The sequence below is a fragment of the Lissotriton vulgaris genome, unplaced genomic scaffold (genome assembly GCF_964263255.1).
Source record: "Lissotriton vulgaris unplaced genomic scaffold, aLisVul1.2 SCAFFOLD_393, whole genome shotgun sequence".
Lineage (NCBI taxonomy): Eukaryota > Metazoa > Chordata > Amphibia > Caudata > Salamandridae > Lissotriton > Lissotriton vulgaris.
The window spans coordinates 896297-917295 of record NW_028242142.1 but is presented as its reverse complement, the minus strand read 5'-3'; the positions used below and the strand labels follow the sequence as shown (position 1 = coordinate 917295).

The following is a 20999-nucleotide window of genomic DNA, read 5'->3' as shown; positions in this document are numbered from 1 at the left end:
GCTAAGGGACTTTGCTATGTGCTGTGGCCCCTGCTTGAAAGGACTTTGCGGTGTGCTGTGTCCTGAAGTAACTTGTCCCCAAGGGCCCAAGGAGAGCTGGCTCCCTGTTGTGGAAACTGAGGAACATAAAAGTTTCCATGGGTGTCTCAGCGACACTGTGTGCGTGTGTTTTTACAGCCTGATACCTTCGCAAGAACTGCCCTGTGATCGTGTTCACCCGGAGTCCAAGTGAGTCTCAGCGACGCTGTGTGCGTGTGCTTTGTGCAGCCTGAGAACTTCGTGAGGATTGTCCAGTGATCGTGTGCACCCGGAGTCCAAGTGAGTCTCAGCGATGCTGTGTGTGTGTGTTTGCGAAGCCTGAGATCTTCGTGAGGATTGCCCTGTGATCCCAGGCTCCCGGAATTGAAGTGAGTCTCAGCGACGCTGTGTGCGTGTGCTTCGTGCAGCCTGAGACCTTTGGGAGGATTGCCCTGTGATTGTGAGCACTCGGAGCTCAAGTGAAGTCTCAGCTTTGCTGTGTGCGTGTCCTGACAGTGAAATGCTCTCCATTTCGTGTTTTACTGTTGCAAGGCCATCTTGCCCATAGGACTGATTGGGGAAGGCTGTGTAATATGTTTCCAGCCAATCTTCCTATAGGCTTAAGATGGAGAGGTGAGGTTTAGTGTGCCTGAACTCACAATTTAATAACACGTCTTTTTGTGAAGGTGGTTTTTGCATTGTATGGTTAGAAACCACACTTTTAGAAGTGGCTGTTTTTTGTGTTCTAAGGAATGTCTTGACCCAGGGGAGGAGGTGAGACAGCAACAGGCTGACCTGCATCTGGAGTGTAGGGGGGAGGAATAGCCCCCGGAGGTGAAGAGGCATGGGCTGCTGCCATAAAACAATGGCTCCATCTCCTGCTGAGTGATTGAGGATACAGACCCCACTATCAAAGTAAGAAAGTGTCACTGGCAGGGAGACACCAAGAACTGGTTTGGACAGGGGTCAGTGCTCCTCTGAACAAAAAGACTTCAAAGACATTTAGGGGTATAACAACGTGAGCTGATCCCCCTGAACGTTGGACTGATCAAGACTGAAAAGGATTGGGGGGCGTGGCTTGGCGCCGGCTGAAATGGCCACCTCAACCGGGAGCTCTGTCGGCCCGAGCCCCCAACTACCTTATATCCGCCCAAAATCCGCCGATACCTGCGGATGCCTAGTGCCGCTGTGTTCCCCTATCCGTGCAGCACACAGCGGTCTGACTCTAGCCCTTCTGCGCCTCTCCGCCGCCGAGAGAAGGCCCTCGGGGTAGCGGCCCGAGAGCCGGCCTGGGAAGTGAGTGCCTCGCGTCCAGTGTGCCACGCTACGTGAGGCCCCGGCTTGAGGCCTAGTTGTGGCAGAGGCGGATTGGGCCCTGGAACACACGCCCGGCTTCCTCTGTGCCGCGCCCAGTGGGGGTGAGGTCCCCTGAGTGCGGGGACCCTCAACAGATCACCAGCTAGACCGGGACAGTGGAGCACCGGCCTGAGGAGGGAAGAGGCTGTGTGAGGCTGCGACACGCCGAAGACGGCGGACCCGACTGCGACCCCCAACACGCCGCCGCGCCTACGCTGGGTGGCTGTAGCCCTGTCATACCTGGGCCTGGTGAGCAGATGGGCCTTTTCGTTGGAGAGGTGGTCCCTAAACCATAATTAAGGCACAACGGCGCAGAGGCGGCTACCAACCCTATCAGTGACTCACATCAGTGCCGGGCGCGCCCTCTTTGTGCAGCCCTCAATGCCCTTACCATCTTGCTAAATACTCATTGGGCCTTACGGACTTTCTTGACGTGCAGACTTATTCCGCTTGCCTTAGTGGTCCGTTCCTGGACGCGGCAGAGTCCACTGCCCTGCCATTCGATGCGCTGCTCTGCTGGAGGGGTGGATACGGTGAGACTAAATACTGATAAGCCACAGCGCATGTTCTGGTCGCGTCCCTGTTGGTGGACTTTTCCCCACTGATTGCCTGTGGGCCTCTGTCGCAACGAAACACTGTTCCTACCCACGGGACTGGTCTACAATTGAAGCACAACCATGAGGCCTAAGCAGGGTACGTCCACCCAGTCGAATAACCTCGACAAATATACAGTGCAGAGGGGCACGCTGCGGACGGGGATGCCGGCAGACGACCGACAAAGTCCGAAAGAACTGTAGCTGGCCAGCATTATGACGGCCTTTCAATCGCTAGGCACGACCCTGGAAACTAAAATAGACAAGATGGCCATAGAAGTCAACCTTCTCCGAACCGACCTTAACAAAACGTCAGAAAAGACTAAGGCTAAGCATTGCGGAACTGCAGACGTCGACAAAGCAACTGGAAAGGCGCGTAAATGATCTGGTCCATCAACACCGCCAGATGATGCTACGGCTGAACGACCAGGAAGGGAGGGCCCGAAGGAGTAATGTCCACCTTGTTGGTGTGCCGGAGGACCTCGAGGGGCCCAGTGTGGAGCTCTTTGTTGAGGACTTGATCCTCAATCACCTCAAGCCAAAACGCCTGTCCAAAATATTCACAGTCGAGCGCGCACACCGTTCGCCCATCTCAAAACCAAAACAGGGAGCACCGCCGAGGACGATCATTGCTAAAATTCTCAACTACAGAGACAGAGACGCCGTCTTGCAGGCGGCCAGACAAACTGGGGATCTGCTCTATGAGAACGCCACAATTCGATTCTTCCCTGACTTCACCCTCCAGGTCCAACAGGAGAGGAGATCCTTCGTGGGTGTGAAGAGGGCACTTCGAGAAAAAGGCATCAAATACATGATGTTTTTCCCTGCCAAACTCAAGGTTCTCATGGGAGACAAATCCTTCTTTTTCACTTCGCCGTCGGAGGTGCAGGGCTGGTTCGATAAGGAGGCGCTCGTTGTCAGCGAGGGAGCAGAGGGTCAGAACTGGAGTGACACCCAGACTGCATCCTCGGGCTCTGCGGCCGGGAGATCTGAACAAGATGGTCAAAGTCAACGCTCCTGGAGATCCCGCTCCACAAGTCCGAGATGAGAGAGACAGCAGCGAGACATCTTGAGGCGGGAATCGAGAGACCTGCGATGCCGATATGTGTCACTTTGTATATTTATCTGTTGCCTCTGGCCCTGAGATGCTGACCTAAGGGGGGTTAGTGACCCATTTGGCATCATAACTGAGTGTAGACACTGGGCACTCCAAGTTGCAGGACTTGCTCATATTGAAGTTGGGGGGAGGGTCGCGGGCGGCGGGAGGGGCTGGGCCGATACACGCTTCAAGTGAAAGGTCCATCTAGAGGGAAGACGGGTTGTTTAGTGTTTTAGTTTCTTCCCTTGCAGGGGTGTGTAACTGGGGCAAAAGGCACTCTGCTAATTGGGGATGTTGGTCATTTTAAACCTGCGGAGCAGGGCGGCAGGGTGGGGGGATGGGGCACAGGGTGTTGGGGAAGTGGGTGGGAAGGGATGGGAGGTGGTTGGGGTCAGTTCCGTGATTTTGGCAATGTCACATCACTCATGCTATTGTTATGCTAAAAGTAGCGCTACTCTGGGCAGGGTCTCAGGCCAGAAGGACTGTTTTGTACACTTGCAGGAGGTTTGGAGGGAGAATCCGTTAGTCGTCACACGTTTTGATGAAGTGGGATAAGAGTCTAAAAGTACTGAGTTGGAACGTCAACGGGCTGGGGGAAAAGCTCAAACGCACCATTGTTCTGCAAGCTATTAAAAGACACCTCCCTGACGTAGTACTCCTGCAGGAGACGCATTTATTAGGCAATACATGCCAAGCACTGAACCGGTGGGGTTACTATATGGCGGCACACTCTGGCTTCACCTCAGGATCACGAGGGGTAGGCATATTGCTTCGGCGCAACTTCCCCTTAGTAATTGAACACTCAGACTCAGACCCCCGGGGCGCTTCGCTGCGGTGTCAGGTTCCTGGGAGGGTTACAAGGTTAACCTAGTTACTGTCTACATGCCACCTGGTCTTCAAATACAATCATACCATGACCTGGGTAAGTTGATCCTTTCACTTCCCGAAGGGCGCCTCCTGATAGGGAGCGACTTTAACGCTGTAGTGTCAGGGACCCTAGACAGATTTCCACCTAGAGACATCCCACAAGGTCACAGATGGCTCACTGACTTTTTAGATGCATTCGTCCTTCTAGACTTGTGGCGAACCCGACAACCACGAGTCTCTCAGTGGGCCCCCCAATGCTGGAAATAATAGCTCTGCCCAGTAGAAATGGCAATTTTTTATGGATTTTAGGTAGTGTATAAATACATGGGAATCTGGGCCTCACAACCTTAAGATACATGTATCATCTTGGTCAATCAAGCCCTTCTTTAGCCATTCTCTCAAATATGTGTTGGTTAGGTCAGTCAATGGGCCTATAAGGTTGTCACTGAATTTAACATAACAAGTGATATCTCCCAGTTGAGATACTATCGACTGATTGTAATCCTCTGTGTTCATAATGATGATGTTGCCCCCCCCCCCTTGTTTGCCTCCTATATGGTAATGTTCTTGACCTCTTTGAGTTCCTCTAGAGCCTTACGTTCTTCTTTTATCAGGTTTTCTTTATGTCTCAGCTTATGTTTATGGTGTATGGCAAGTTGTCTGTTCAGGTCCTTGAGTTCCAGTTTATAGAAAATATCTATATTATTACCACTGCTCCGTAAAGTTTTGCCCCTTTTACCTGAACAGTCTAGACCAGAAGTAGTGCGTGGGACCATCTTTAGTCGTTTAGACTATTGCAACGCTCTACTTCTGGAAGCCCCTAAAACTTTGCTATGCAAGCTGCAACGGGTGCAGAACATGGCGGCTAAGCTGGCCCTCTCTCGCCCTAACTTCAGCTCCTCCACCGCTGCTCTTCGGGACTTACATTGGCTGCCGGTCCACTTCCGTGTTCAGTACAAAGCTGCCTGCCTGGTGTTCAGGGCTTTGCACGGACAGGGCCCGGTCCCACTGCAGAATATGTTTTGATGGTATTCGTCCGCGCGATGTCTGCGCTCTTCTTCTGCGTGGCTGGTGGTGGTACCGAGATTCCAGAGAGTGAGGATGGGTGGACGCTCGTTTAGTGTTGCAGCGGCTAAACTCTGGAATTCTCTGCCACTCCTTTTACGAGGTCAAAGGGACTTTCTACCATTTAAAAAAGCATTGAAGACCCACTTGTTCCCTAGGGCAGTTTAAGATGTTGTTTTCTGTTGCTGACAGTGATCTCAAGCGCCAGGATGCCCTTGGGGTGACAGTAAAGCGCTATACAAATATACAATACAATACAATACACTGGGCATGGCTGGTGTCCACCTTGATTTGTTTTTCAGCCCACTTGAAACAGTTAGATCACTATCTATATTGTGTTCTGATAGTCGTTTTTCTACACTCATATTGTCACGATCCTCATCAGTAAGAGATAGAAGCAATTCTGTATCTCTAATATCCTGTATAGTGAGTGTATCAGAAAAAGAGTCTGCAGGGTATGTTTTAATTGCTTTCTTGATTGTAGGGTTATTTTTAAAAAATTACTTTAGTTTTAGGTTCCTTACAAATTTGAATAGGTCAATCCTGGAATTGCAAATGTCCCCATACTCTTTAGGACAAAAACCCAGGCCCTTCCCCAGTAAGCTTATCATGTCTTTTTCAGTTAGGTTGATCACCTCCACTCCTCTATCCTGGCTGGTTCTAATTCCTTATGTCCCAGGACCTCGGTTTCATGTCCTTCCTTTCTTGTTCTTGTGCCTCCTCTCTTGCCCCTCCTGGTCTTTTTGTTATATTTTCAGAACGTTTCAGTTGTTCCCTCTTTTTATTCTTCTCCCCTTCCGTAAAAAACGATTGTCTGTGCTATTTGATGCTGATAGTGATTCAGCTTCACTCTCGCTAGTTGGTACTGTGCTCAGAGAGGTGGAACTGGAACTGATGGGCGGGGTGTCCTGTATATTTTTTCCTAGCTCTCTGTTATCATTTGCTAAAAGGTAAAATTGATAAATTGATACTTGTATAGCGCACTACTCACCCGCAAGGGTCTCAAGGCGCTTGTACGAATACCGCTGTGGAACCCATCCTGGCTTTCCCTGTGAGGCGCCCACTCCGGGGCACCCCCAAGGTGGAGGCAGGCATCCTTAGCGTTGTGGGGGCCGTTGTGGAGATTAAGCAATCTATTGCCCAGAGTTGCAGAGTGGGACTCCATGATTGGAATAGGCACTGAGGCGAGAATTATCAGGTCAGTGGAATTTTGAGCCTAAGACCCACCGAGGCAGGGAATTGAACCCTGGTCCCGGGCTAGACCTCTGCATCAGGGTCTGCCGCTCCAATCATTGAGCCACACTTTTCCACTAGGTGGTCGTATTTTTTTCGCAAAGGTAAAGACTCTGCCTTGTTTGTAATCTATTTCATCTCTTTTCATCTTCCATGCCTTTCTCTACTTAATGTCTTCCTGATGTTTCATAGTTTTTATCTGTAGCTTCTTTCAGATCTAGTTCTCTGATCTCTGGCTGCAATATCCAATATTGCAATATCTGCCTGTAAACCTCTAACTCTACGGTCAGCATTCTCAATGAGAATTTCCAGCAATTTGCTGGAATTTGAATGTTAATTCTCTTGCCCAGCTGAGAAGGAGGTCTTCTTCCAGGTCGTCATAGGTGGGGAAAATTTTTAGGTATTGTCTCAACGTTGCCCCAGACCACCATTTTGAATTTGTTCTTTTTCAGTTTTTCAAGTCTTATAAACTTGTCTTTTAGTCCCTCTTTTCATTGTGGGTTCCAGGGACTTTTTTCAGTTCTTTACCAAATATACTCATCATTATTTTACTTTTATGTGACATATTGGATCAAGGCAGGTAGCCAACCGCCTACTTTTTTTCCACATAAGTTTTTAATTTTTCACTCTCACTGTGAGAGACAAAAGATAGGCGCACCTTTCCCCACAGCTTCAATGTGTGTGTCTGTGCACCCCCTTTTTCACGAACTGGCACGAACAGTGATTCTGATCGGTGCACCACGTCTCACGGTATTGTGCTACAATGGCTTCATAGATTCTCACTATACTCTGACTCTATGGTACAATAGGCATGATAACTTACAACACAACTATGTGACATATCTTCGGTGCTGTGGACATATATTGAAGTGCGGGTTTCCACTAAGCTTTGATATGTAGAATGTAGTGGGTTTGGTACACAATACAAGTGTTTGTCATCTAATTGTTGTTCCAGCCCTGAGGAAGTTGTGGGTTAACTCCCCGGACGACGAAACATGTGTTGGCTGAATCATCAAAAAAGACAATAAAAGTTCAAGAATATTAATAGTGTCATGAGCCGTTATGTTCTATATTAGAATATTATAACTCTACAATGTGTGCTCAGCTTTGTGTTGTAGTACCAGAGTAATCATACTGCTATTACTCACCTCAAAACTGATGGGCACACAAAGATGTGGGCAGCAGGTATCTTAAGCCTTCAAGACATTTTAAAATGAAGTCACTTTGTGGCCAAGGAAGTAAACTTGGGGCCCATCGGGAGACGGGGAGGGGAAGAAACCGACCGGACACAGATGTAGGTGTGATAAAGGCCGCTTTATTGGGAAACAGGTGCATCCTGAAAACATACCCCAACCTTGGCCTTTGCCGTACAAAACTAGGCCTAACTAATTATACATGTACCTGACCAGAAACCCCCACCCCCTCCCCTAAACAGTTCCCCGCCAACAACATAACATCATTATCAATAAACCAAACTTTTATCACTGTTTGAACATCAGCCCTCTGTACACTCCCTCTCCTCAGCCAGTAAAACTCCTTCCTCCTATCCTACCCCCCCCCCGTTTGACTAGGAAAAGCGCCATCAGAAATAATCATTGCAGCACCTGCCCCCAGCGACAACACAACCCGAAGCCCTAACACAGAAAGCACCTGCTTCACAACATCCCCCGGACATCCCGCCAAGCTTAAAATCCTGGGGCAAATACTCCCCCCACAACCCCAGAAACCTGATCTAAGGGAGGGAGGGAGGGACAACGCTACACTATGCCCACCGGCTGCTGGGTCACTGTCTCCGAAATGGTGCCCAGAGTCCTAAAATGGCCGGTTTTAACCCCACTAGCCCAAAAGGAGCCCAATCCCACTAGCTAGCCCAAAACCCGATATCCCTTCCTGTGTCCCTATCTAAATCTTCCCCCCTCCCCTTCCTCCCGGAGCCCCAAACTTCCCCGGGGGGGAGAGCCTCCCTCCGGTCGGCCACCCCCCGCAAAGCCCATTGGGGCCCATCGGGAGACGGGGAGGGGAAGAAACCGACCGGACACAGATGTAGGTGTGATAAAGGCCGCTTTATTGGGAAACAGGTGCATCCTGAAAACATACCCCAACCTTGGCCTTTGCCGTACAAAACTAGGCCTAACTAATTATACATGTACCTGACCAGAAACCCCCACCCCCTCCCCTAAACAGTTCCCCGCCAACAACATAACATCATTATCAATAAACCAAACTTTTATCACTGTTTGAACATCAGCCCTCTGTACACTCCCTCTCCTCAGCCAGTAAAACTCCTTCCTCCTATCCTACCCCCCCCGTTTGACTAGGAAAAGCGCCACTCGAAAGCCCCCCCCAAGGCTTTCGACCCCCCCCCCTTAGGGCCCCTGCACCTTAGGATACCTGCGCACCCCTATTGCCCGGTCTAACGCCTCCTTCAATTGCACGATATATAGCTCCATCCCATACCTCGACAAATGAACACCATCCTCAAGAAAAAAGTAGAACGCCCCATATTTCAATTCCGGGTGTTCCATCCTTCCCACCCCTTCCTTGTCACAAAAGGCCCGCATCTCTCTGTTTATCTTCCTCCTAGTCCTATCTATAGCCCCCGGTCTCTCAGCTCCCCTCCAACACCTCCTGGGTATGAACTCGGACCATATGACATAGCACCCTGCCCACTGCCTCTTGATCTCCAGCAAGTCCCTCCTCATTTGTTTTACTAGCGCCAGTCCCTTGCACTGCACCAAGTCGTTCTCCCCCAGGTGAATAACCACTACATCTGGGCAGATCCCCCCTCGCACAACATTGTTCAACACCAGCACCAACTCGTGCCAACGCATGCCCCCTGTGCCCCTCCAATGACACCTGAACAAATTCTCATCCAGCTCCAGATTGAGATTCTTGCATTTTTCCCACTCAGCCCTCTCCGCTCTTTTGACAAACGAATGGCCCACCACATATATGGACACTGCTGCCGCCGTAGGCCCCGCCACCGCACCTGTAAAGAGACATATGTAAGCAGCGAGCCCAACATCCATTCTTAATCCAACGCTACCCCTCGCAACCTAACATACGACTTATAGCAATCTGATTTCCAGCGCCCCAGCCGTTTGATCTCCTCCTTCCCCCAGCCTTTCCTCGCTGCCTCCGTCGCTGCCCCGATGTGAAATGAATGCATTCCAAACGCCCCCGGGTCCTCACCCATAGACCGCAGGGCGTGCCGCAGGACCCACAACAACTGCGCCGCCGTCACACGACCCCCTTCACTCCTGCCAAAGACCTCCGCCACATCCTGTCCCCCTTCTTCCGCCAGCCGTCTCCCCCACTCCGCCGGGCACACCGACTCGGTCCCCCCAGGACCCAACAAGACCCACATACCCTTCCCCCGCTGATCAGTCTTGGACCGCCGAAGCCGCACCGCTACCTCCCGGCCTTCGATCTCCACATCCCCCCACTTCAAACCTGCATCGCCCCTCAAACCTACCAACTCCGACACCCGAAAGGCTCCAAAGTACAGCCACGACATCAACGTGGAAAACCGCACCGTCTCCGCCCGATCCCTGCACACCCGCGGTAACTGGCCCAGCAAGCCTGCCAACATGTCCTCCGTAATCGGCCGCCTCTTCCGCGCTCGAGCTCCTCTCTCCCTCTCCCAACCCTCCAGAAGTCTCCCCCCCAATTCTCCCGCCGAGGGTGCATACCCCCACCACAGCTTGCCCATGAAGGCCACACCTGCCAGTTTACCCGCGATAGTCACTCTCGCCAAACCTTTGTCCATCAATCCCAGCATGAAGCGCACCACCTGCTCCTCCCGACACCACTTGCCCCGCTGCCTTACCGCTCCAAAGCGCAGAAATTCCGTCCAGGCCTGCTCGTAACTCTTCCATGTTGACGCTGCCAGGGATGACCTCACCAACTGAACGACCCGCGCTCTCCCACCAACCACATCTCCTTCGGCACCTCCGTCTTGGCCGCCGCTGCCTCCGTGGCTAGCCCATGGAACCTCCGCCACTGGGAACGAGACAAAGCATCAGCAATGTCATTGTCCACTCCCGGCACATGCCTAGCCTGAAACAAGATATCGTGTTCCAAGCACCTCAAGACAAAAACGCGCATCAGCTTCAGCACCTGGGGTTCCCTTGCGGACTGCCGGTTAACTACCTGCACCACTGACATATTGTCCACCTTGAACAACACCCGCCTGTGCGCCAACTCCTGTGCCCACACGGTCACCGCCACCACCAGCGGGAACAGCTCCAAGAAAGCAATGCTCCTACCCCCTGCCTGCCAATGCTCCGGCCATTGTTCCGCGCACCATCTGCCTGCCCAGTAGATTCCAAAACCTCCAACTCCCGCCGCATCCGATGACATCGTCACGTCCCACTCCCAGTCCTCCGGGGGTGCCATGGGCACGCCATTGAAACGCTCCAAAAAAGCCAACCACATGTTCAGGTCCTCCTTCGCGCCCGCCGAGATCCGCACATGATGATGCGGCCGTGTCAGACCGGACAATGCCAAACCCAGCCGCCGACAGAAAGTTCGCCCCGCGCGCACCACGGGACAAGCGAAATTCAAATGCCCCAGCAACACCTGAACCTCACGCACCAACACTTTCGGCCTGGCCAACATGCTCGTCACCAACTCCACCATAACCGCCCGCTTCTCCTCCGGCAGGCGTGCTTCCATGGCTGCTGAATCGAGCTCTATCCCGAGGAACGACAGCACCGTGCTGGGCCCTTGCGTCTTCTCTGGCGCCAACGGAAACCCCAGGTGACCCATCAGGTCCGTAAAACTGTCCAGACTCTGCTGGCAGTCCATCGAACCGGGCCGACCCACCAGGAAGAAGTCGTCCAGGTAATGCGTAATCGCCTCAGAGCCTGTGCGCCAGGAAAAAGCCCACTGCAAAAAGGAGCTGAATCGCAAGGCGAACGACACGGAACATCCCATAGGAAGCGCTCTGTCCACAAAAATTTGCCCATCAAGCTGAATTCCCAGCAACTGATGGTCCGCCGGGTGAACCGGCAGCAACCGAAAAGCTGATTTCACATCGCATTTCGCCATGAGCGCCCCCGTGCCCGCCGTCGTCACCAAACGCCTCGCGACGTCCACGGCCGAGTACGACACGGACGCCAACTCTGCCGATATAAAGTCGTTCACCGATGCGCCCTCCGGCCATGAGAGATGTTGAATCAGTCGGAATTGGCCCTGCTCTTTTTTCGGGACCACTCCAATGGGGGAGATGATCAAGTCCGGCAACGGCGCCTCTGAAAAAGGCCCCGCCATCCTCCCCTCCCTCACCTCCTTAAAGAGCTTCTCCCGGACGATACCTTTGTGTGCGTTCACGGACTTCAGGTTCTCCGCCCACCGAGCGATCCGCAGACCCTCGTACCCCAACCGGAAACCCTCCCTGAAACTCCGACGCAGCACGGACGCATCATCCGCCCGCGGATACGCCTCTAACAACGGTTCTAGCCGATCCAGCCTAACCGGAGTACGAGCCTTTTCCCATGGTACCTGCCCCCCCTCTACCTCCACCCCTCCCTCTGCTGGGCCCGGGCGCCGGGTATTGTGACTGCGCTGGGCCTCCCCAAGGCCCCCAGCATCGCGCCTCTGGATGTCGTCTCCCACATGCGGAGCACTCGTGCCTAAAACGGCACGCCTGCCGGAGACAGGAACCCCTGTTGAAATCCCAACAGGTTCCGACACCCTGACTACCTCCGGCACCGCCCGCCCCCACCCCTCCACGGGTGGGGCGGGCCGAAAAGGGGGCGGCGCCAGTGGCAAACCACTGGCCATGAAGATGGTGCGGCCAAACTTAGCCCCACTCATCGTCTGCTGGTAGAGGTCGGAGTCCAACTCCCCCCAATTAGCCTCCGGGTCCGACGCCATGCGCGCCCGAAACTCCTCATCGTAATGCGACCAAGCATTACCTCCGTAAGTCACCTGAGCCCGCCGCACTATATCCATATACTTGAACAGCGCGACCGCCCTATCCGGGTACTTCTGACAGTACACGCTGGCATAGATCAAAAAAGCAGCCGACCAATTCTCAATAGTGACAGGCAACTTCGGACGCCTAGCTAATTCCTGTTCCTCCTCCTTCGACCCTTCCTTGGCCATCAACTCCCTGTGGAGCAACCTCAAAATCTCCACGTATTCCCCCTTCCATATCTTTTCTTTAGTTGCCAGCGACAAGTGCGCCCCCAGTGGCTTCGCCACCCCCATGTACGGCAGCTTTTTCACCGGCACGTCACAACTCTCCTTCGCCCCCGCACTAGACGCCCCCGACCCACCGGCCTTCGCCGCGTCCCCCGACCCCGTGCTCCCTGCCGCCGCACCCCCCACCGATTCCGTGCCCGACTCACCGGCCTTCGCCGCGTCCCCCTGCGCCGTGCTCCCTGCCGCTGCGCCCCCTACCCCCTCTGTACCCACCCCTGCATCCGCCACGTATCTGCCCTTCACCAATCGCACCTCGTCACCACCGCCAGCATCTGTCCCCACGGACCTCTGGCCTCCACCATCAGCACTCCCACCCTCCTGACCTCCATGAGGCCTGCCCAAGCCACACCCCGACCCCGTACTGGTCTTACCTGGCGTCAAGGCTAGCGTCCTCACCGGATCCCACCGCCTAACCAGGTCTGCTGGGGGGGCCGTCACTCGCGGCACCACTTGCCGGGGGCATATCTGCAAAACACTGCCAACAACATTACCAGTTTCCCCCCCTTCCTCCCGCAGTTCCCCTTCTTCCTCCGACTCCATCTCACGCTCTCCTCCTCCCATAACCGCTCCTGTAGACATCCTGCTCAAACCTGCCTTGTCTCTACATGCTGTCATCAACATTCCTAGATCTACACTTTCCATACTCCTGTCCACATTTTGGTAATCATTATTTCTTGCCACATTGCTGCTCCATCCCCGTCCCCCGGCGGCCGGAGCGACCCATCGGGAGGGGGGCGTTGGAGACCTATAACCTTGCCATCCGCTGCCCGCACGCACATGGTCCCTCGTTGGAGCGCGACCGCCCGTACTAGGCAGAGCCGGCCCATCCTCTCGGCGGGTTGGAGCTGCATGCTGCTCACCCGAGCCCCCTACCAGCTGCTCCTGCCAAGAGAAAAACGGGGAAGTCCAGCATGCCGGGGCAAAAACACCGTCGCCACCCCACCCCCCTCTCCCCCCTGCCGCCGAATGTCCTCCACGCCGCGCCGGAAGCCCCCCCTCCCAACTCCCTTCCCCCCACCCCCAAGTCTCACCCCCTTCCCCCCATCCGCCTCCCCTCGAACCCCAATAATCTCCGCCTCCCCTCGGCCCCCCTCCGCGACCTCCCATGGCCCCCCCGAAACCGTACTCTCCTCCGCCGTACCCCCCCCTCCCCCATCCCCATCCCCCTCCTCCATCCTCCCGTGGCCCCCCGGGCATCCCCCCCGCCCCGCTACCCCCTTCGCCGCTCCCCCTCGCCTGCCCTCTCTGCCCGAAGCCCCACCCCCGACCCCGCGGTGAAACAGGTCTACTGGGAGGCACCACATCCTCCTCTGCCGAAGACCCCAATTCTACATCAACCGCTCCCCCCTCCCCGTCCCCCACCTCCTCCCCAGAATCTTCAATGAGCAATGGTGATCCCCCCCCCTGACTCCCCCCTGCCCCCCTGCCTCCCCCTCAACCACCATGGTCTCGTCCCCCTGGTCCTGCCTCCCACCCTCCCCACCCCCTCCCACTGACTCCCCCCCTACCCTTTGCACCCCTCCTTCCTGGACTCCCCCTGCCGTCCCCCCTTCACCCACCTCCCCCCCAGCCTGGAATTTGTCTTGCGGGCCTGAACGCTCCCTCGGCCCCTGGCAGGGCCCGCCCCTCCCCCCGCGCCTCCCAAAACCTCCTCATGCATGTTCCCGCTCCCCCCTATCCCCCCCCGGGCCTTCCGCCCCTTTCGTAAACATCAGCGGCGCCTTCTTCCGGCCGCCGCGCCCCCTCGCCGCACCTCCTCCTCTCTTTTGTGCCCCAGCCGCCTTCGGCCCGCCGCCTCGCGCCGCTCCACCCCCTGCTCCCGCCCCCTCCCCTTTCTTCGCGCGCGACCGCGGAGGCTCGCACGCCATCACCGCCGCCACGGCGCCATCAGCAGCGCGCCGTGGTGGCCTTACCCTCACGTCGTCGCGCAGGAGGTCCATCCTGCCAGCCTCCCCCCAGGAGCCTCAACGCTTCCCGCACTCTAGGATCCGCCATGTTCTCCGCCGCCATACCGACAGGTACGCTCTCCTCAGCTCCGCCGCCTCACGCAGATCACCCTGCTCTCCCGCCCGGCACACTCCCTTCCTCCCTGTCGCTGCCCACCCTCCGCTGTCACAAACACGCTAATACCAACACCGTCGACAATGGAAACCTAAGGCCTACCCCTACCACAACAACGCTACACTATGCCCACCGGCTGCTGGGTCACTGTCTCCGAAATGGTGCCCAGAGTCCTAAAATGGCCGGTTTTAACCCCACTAGCCCAAAAGGAGCCCAATCCTACTAGCTAGCCCAAAACCCGATATCCCTTCCTGTGTCCCTATCTAAATCTTCCCCCCTCCCCTTCCTCCCGGAGCCCCAAACTTCCCGGGAGGGGGGGGGGGGGGGCCTCCCTCCGGTCGGCCACCCCCCCCCCCCCCCCCCCGCAAAGCCCATTGAACAGATTTCCTGTCACATTGGTCCGTGCTGCCAAGAAATTGGCAGCGGTCTCTTTGCTTAAATATATAAGATGTCTGTCAGACTGCTTTTCATGCTCCGCCCCTTGTGGTCACACCCCGTTTTCCTCTGCCACACTTTCACCCTCAATTGCTGGGTTCCCGGGGCAAATATTTTCCAGTGCTAGCACTGTTTGGTTTACAACTGCGTGGCTTTCGTTTCACATACGGGCAGGGTCCATAACCTAATCAATAATCAAAACGTACGTTCAGATCCTTAGACCGCTCCTGCGACCTGTCTTTGGCGATTAATCGCCTCCACTTGCGGGGCGCGTCCACTCCCTGCAGAAAACGTCTACAGGTTTTCCATCCTGGGAGGTGTAGTTCACCATCTGGCCAGCGCGGCAGCAGAACGACGGGAAAGTACGCCAATTAACTACCACCTGGAAAGGCGAGATCAGAGAACCCTCGTCCGCCGGTGCACCGCCTCCTGTGCTCCGCAGCCTATCAGAGCGGGGACGCCCGCAGCTGGTCCAATGGTCGACTGAGCTGAGAGTGCCGCGGGGCTTGGCTGCGATATAAATTTGGGGGAAGTGGGCGGAGGAGGGCAGACCTGTATTTGGAATCTTGTAAGCTGTTGCTCGGTGTTGTTGCGGAGTGTGTCCCGATCAGGTGAGAGGAGGGGCGTAGTACTGCCTTTCGCTATCTCGGGGGATTTCCTGAGTTCCAATGTGTTTATAGTAAGCCCTTTGTTGGGTACATTATCTGGGTGCGCAGGCAAGACTTTTCTCGTTGTGTCCGTGATGGGTGTGGTGCTGTGTTGTTCCGGGTTCCGCGCTCTGACTGAGGTGGTTATTATCCTGATTTAATAATAATCTATAATCCAGTTGTGTTCTCTATTTGATTCGTCTAAGCTGTATCGTTTCCTATGCTAATGTATGGTGTGAGTTCCGCAAGAGGGGGGAAGGGTGGGGGTGTAGGTGTACGCACGTCAATGATCACTTTAAAGCCCCCCAGGCGCAGGGTACTATTGTTGCGCAGTGATTGAACGAGTGGTGAAATGGCTGCGACACGGGGTTGAGCCTTGGCTTCCTGCACGGGGTGCGTTCTCCACCGTGCTAGAACCTCGTGTTCACGCCTGGCTCCCGCTCGAAGCCGAGGGCTGCGCCTGCTTTGCACGCTCGAGGGCACGGGCCACGCCCCGGCTGCTGAAGGTGGCTGCCCTGGCTTGCAGCGCCCGGACACGCCCTTGCTTGCACTGTTGGCGCCTCGGCCGCACATAGTCTTGCGCAATGTCTGCTCCTTCTAGCAGGCCGAGCGCGGGAGACAGTTTGCGGAGATGCACACGAATCCCTCCCAGCTGGCAAGGGCGCGCTGCAACAGTACGCCCACAGACATACGGGCAGCTTCGTTTAGACTCTATTCATCAGACAATGGGGGTGTCCCCTCCGACAGCCGCAAATGTTAATGATTAATTACCAAGCCGTGTTATTTGTGTTTAGCCCGGGGGAACCTGACAACTTCTTAAAAGGAGACCCATCGTTTTCTTAACTCGTATTGCCATTCAGTATTAACTGGCCGCATTTGTCATTCTGAAAATGCAGCAAGGGTTGTCAAGCGGTGTTCCGCTGTGGCGTGCGTACATTTTATCTTCTGTCTCTGCCCTTTAGAGGAAGCGTGTCTTGGTCGCGTTTATTTTGAATAATTAAAAGTACTATTCTTTGTTGCATGAATACCCATAACCTGAACCTACTAAATAGCTGCAGCGGTTCATCAGTTAAGTTGGTTCGTGACAGACCTCGAAGTTAACCCCGCCTCCAAAACAGGAAACAGTTCTGTAGCCCATGTCGAGAGAACGCTACAATGAAAGTGCAAAACTTGACACGGCTAAAGTGACGGTTTTAGGCTGTACCGAACTGGAACGTAAACGTGGTTGGAATGATTGTCTGGCTAGTCCTCGGCACGCGCAGTGTCACACTTAACGTGGGTACGTAAACACTTTAAATCTCCCTACGTAGGTATTAACCAACCTACCGTTTCTTGCCTATCATGTAACGTTACTTATCGCTGGAGCTTTAAGTGGGATGAGAAACTGGGGCTCTCCTAAAAGGCATGGCCAATGTAATTAAGGGCGTGGCTTAAAACGCGTGAGCTAAAATCTGTTTAGCACGACTTGTATGTTACTGTCATTGCATCCAGATATAAGTATCTTTTTACCTTCAAGTTAGGACAATTGGCTTTGTCAAGTATGGTTACTTGCATATAATAAACAACTATTGCTTGTTTATACTACTGAAAGAGCTGCCACTTAAATCCCTGGTGATGCTACGAAGAAAAATCCAGGTAAAATGACCCTCTTTAAAGGATGTCTCTTCCTCTCCTTCACCTGGCATGACGTCAGCTTGTAACTTATCCACTAGTGAGAAGTGATCACGCGCACATGGATGTGGCTACTGTCACTGCAGTCCAGAAAAATAGGACCGCCTGAGCCGAGACTCCATTTACAAAACTGCCGGTGCTCAGCACCGGAGACCCGTCCGATTTAAAGCCCTGCATATGGCTGTAGCCTTCAGGCATGGTCTCGTTTGACATTCTTGCTTTTCAACCTAGAATGTTTTCCCTTTCTATTTTAGTAGTAACGTGTCGGCTATTTAACGCCACACCTACCTATCGGGGTCACAGCACAGTCTGTGTAATGTAACTTTCACTTATATGCAGGGCCACTAGAATTATGCAGCAGGGTTGACTAAGTTTAGGCAGCAATAAAGGGCAAATATCCTAAATTTCAATTAGATTATTTCGTTTCGCTCATCACTCCCTGTGTTGGCGACATCTGTAGGTGCAGTTCACTGTAATATGGGTAGCATGTGGTTGCCCCTTTGACTGTGTTAATTGATCCTTAACTGGACAAACCGGTATGACACTAGCAGGTTGTACCTATGCCCCGGTCTGAGCTCAGTGATTGATCACTAAGATGCCTTGTTTGTGGTTTTCTGACGTGCAAGACTGCATTAATTGTTAAATTAGTGTATTTGACACCCCAAACATTTTTATGCAAATGGAACAATTCATAAAAGATGGCTTGCAATAGAACAAAACGATTAAAGCACTTGGCGTTTTGAAGAAGCCACAAAGGACCTAGTTAAGGCTGCTTAACAGTGCTGTGGGTAAAATAGGGCATTCTTAACAAATGACAGGATCGAGGCAATCAACTTGAAGGCTGTAGGAGTGTTTGGGGCAGTGTTCAATTGAAAACAAGCCTTTGTTATGCACTAGGTCTTGCTCTTGGAGTTTAAGCTATTGGCAATGCAGTTTATTTCTATGGTCTAAGACCTAAATAAAAGGCACTGTCACCTGCCAATTTTGAACACGTGTAAATGCGAGATTTATTTCACTTCAAAGAAGCAGACGCCATTGTCCAGGGCTGCTCTGAAAGTTCCCATGGCGCGCTGCATTTTCAGGACCGCATGTGGTGCCTGCAGTAGGAGAAACTCGCTATATTAGTGCTTACAGGCTATCCTGCAACAACCTAAGTAAAAGCCAGTCCTCATGGGAGGTTACAAATGAAGACAATGGGACACTAAGGAGGGACGAACAAGCCTATTAAAAAAAAAATCAGAAGCCAGCATTTGGGGACAATGACGCAAGCCAATGACAAATATGGGGGAGTGGGTGGGGTTTCAAGTCCATACCACAATACAGCATGCCTTGCAGAGCAGTGCATGCGTTGCCCTTTTATAAAGGCTGAGGGTCCTACAAAAAAGAATTGTAATAAGTCCTTTTTAGAGACTTTTGTGAGAGGCTTTGAGTTGGTGCTTTAAGAATCCTTATTCGAAATAGACGCTCTTGGTAGCTTTGCCAGGGTGGTAAGGATTTGCTTAGAACAATAGCTGTGACCTTTTCTTGACTCGGCTCTTTCGAGAAGGGTTAATAGGTATACCAAAGGCAATTTCTTAAGTTAAATATTACCCTGCTTGTACATAGCCTCGGAACCCTATTCATTCATTAAAGTCGTTAGCTCTTGTTCGAAGGAGGCTACAAGAGTGTTTATTGTAGCAGCTGTAGCCGGTCAAACATGCCCTCCAGTCTATAGCTTACCATGTTGATGGTGTATGTGCTTGTCCGAACCAGTGCAGCTTTATGAATTGTATTGCAATAGGTTTATTTTTCTCTAATGTAATAAGCTACATCTAGGCTTTATCCATTTTCTTATCTAATTTTTTTCTAGCCAAAATGTCTGACAAGCCTGATATGTCTGAGGTCGAGAAATTCGACCAGCAGAAGTTAAGGAAGACTTCTACAAAGGAGAAGAACACTCTGCCTTCAAAGGAAAGTAAGTATTGGGAATGAGTGGTGGGTGGAGTGATGCAATGTGACTCATACCAGGAGCTACTAGACATGCTAATGTGATTCCTGCAGAACTGTTAAATTATGAAGATATCACTTGATATGCAAAACAAAGCTCCAACTGTTGTGGAAGTGTGGGCGATGGAAAGCATGTATCAGCCTGTGGCTTAGGAGAACCGGACCTAGAGATGTTGTCTTGGAGATCTGAGAAGTGTGGGCGATGGAAAGCATGTATCAGCCTGTGGCTTAGGAGAACCGGACCTAGAGATGATGTCTTGGAGATCTGAGTATCTCCAAAGATACTGGCATTACATACACATCTCATAAGCAAAAAACGGTTGATGGACTGAATGCAGGACCATGTCATGCATTCACCCAGTACAGAGATCTGGGCCTAAATCCATCTTTTTTTTGCATGCCATTCCAGTTTGAACCCAGCCATATGCACATCAGTCTTGACCCTGTGCCCCAAGGGAACAGTCCAGCCTGAACTGCCATGCCAGGTCCTCCCTGGACTGGAAACAAGCATCCTAGGACCAGTTTCTGGCCATGTCTATACTGGGGTGGTGGGCAAAAAACGAATGATTTAGGCCCAGTCTCTGTACTGGGGTGAATATATGACCTTATTCTGCATTCTATCCAACGGTTTTTGCATAAGAATTTCATAGAACATGATCTGACGCAGTTTCTGAAGATGATAATCTGTCTTTATACTAGGCCTTTCTACCTAAACCTGTGCAGAAGTGTAATTTCATTATTGTTCATAAACACGGAGGCTACATAGATGCTGGTTCTATGCGAAGCTAGCAAAGTGTTAACAGGTGATTCTAAGCATATAGTAGGTGCTCTGTAGGAGATTATGCTTGCCTGATTACTGTGAGGATTTTCTGTGTAGTGTCTAAAGGTTTGCGTATCATTAGCGAGGCAAATGGTTGCTATTGCATCAGTTACTTTGTAGCTGGTTAACAATACTGCATACGCAGAGCTAGATCCAAACCACTGCTCAACTTTCTAAATGTTCTAATCTTTGTCTTTTCAGCAATTGACCAGGAGAAGGAGGCCTGCAAGAAATCGTAGAACGAGCATGAAGAACATACTGTTTTTTTTTTTTTGCTGTGAATACATTAACATCTTTAGTTTGAAATCGTGTATATAAATGCAGCACAAACCAATCACTGCCTGTTTGTATTCCAACACACCTGCTGCTTTCAAAGATGAACCCTTTACCCCATTGATTATAACCCACCCACAGCTGTCTGCTACTCTTGTATGCAGTAAGCCTCAATGGAGGATGAGGCTGTAGCCAAAGGATGGCAAGCTTTAACATGTGGGGCCTTTAAAAAGGGATTTGCTTATGTTGTGTGTTCATGGAGTTTTTGTCTGTTCAGAAATGTATTATAAGAAATAAATATACTTTTTGGATATGCTTTGTTAGGTTTTTTTGTTCGGGTATTTGGTGCATAATATGGTGAACGACTTCTGACAGCCATTATTGGCAACAAATATATCTGAGAATTTCTAGTGACTTATTTAAAATGTAATGCTTCATTGAAGTGTGGGTGTTGCCTGGACCACCCCCCCCCCCCAACACATTGGCTTACTTGTATGTGTGTTGTCTTGGCGCTGGTTTTTAAACTGCATTCCTTTCAGGATTCTACCAATGAACCGCTATAGACCACATAATTGGGACTTGTGCTTGACTTGATGACAAGTGGGTGTTAACACTGCTGTTCATGCGTTTAAAGAGCAAGGCTGACTTTAGGATTGTTACTTATA

General features: G+C 52.3%; 2 protein-coding genes across 2 annotated transcripts; one reads left to right on the top strand and one right to left on the bottom strand.

Annotated features, from left to right (window-relative positions):
• Positions 1–9262: 9262 nt before the first annotated feature.
• LOC147669047 (uncharacterized) lies at positions 9263–13056 on the bottom strand. The gene is made up of 2 exons (XM_086948260.1): positions 12813–13056; positions 9263–10233 (listed from the first exon to the last, which is right to left on the bottom strand). The coding sequence occupies exons 1-2, from the start codon at positions 13054–13056 to the stop codon at positions 9263–9265; spliced, it is 1215 nt and encodes a 404-aa protein (XP_086804386.1).
• A 2397-nt stretch (positions 13057–15453) lies between these two features.
• LOC147669046 (thymosin beta-15A homolog) lies at positions 15454–20645 on the top strand. Its single transcript, XM_086948261.1, has 3 exons — positions 15454–15548; positions 19105–19209; positions 20263–20645. Exons 2-3 carry the CDS (start codon positions 19110–19112, stop codon positions 20298–20300), a joined length of 138 nt encoding a protein of 45 aa, XP_086804387.1. The 5' UTR covers positions 15454–15548; positions 19105–19109; the 3' UTR covers positions 20301–20645.
• Positions 20646–20999: the final 354 nt, after the last annotated feature.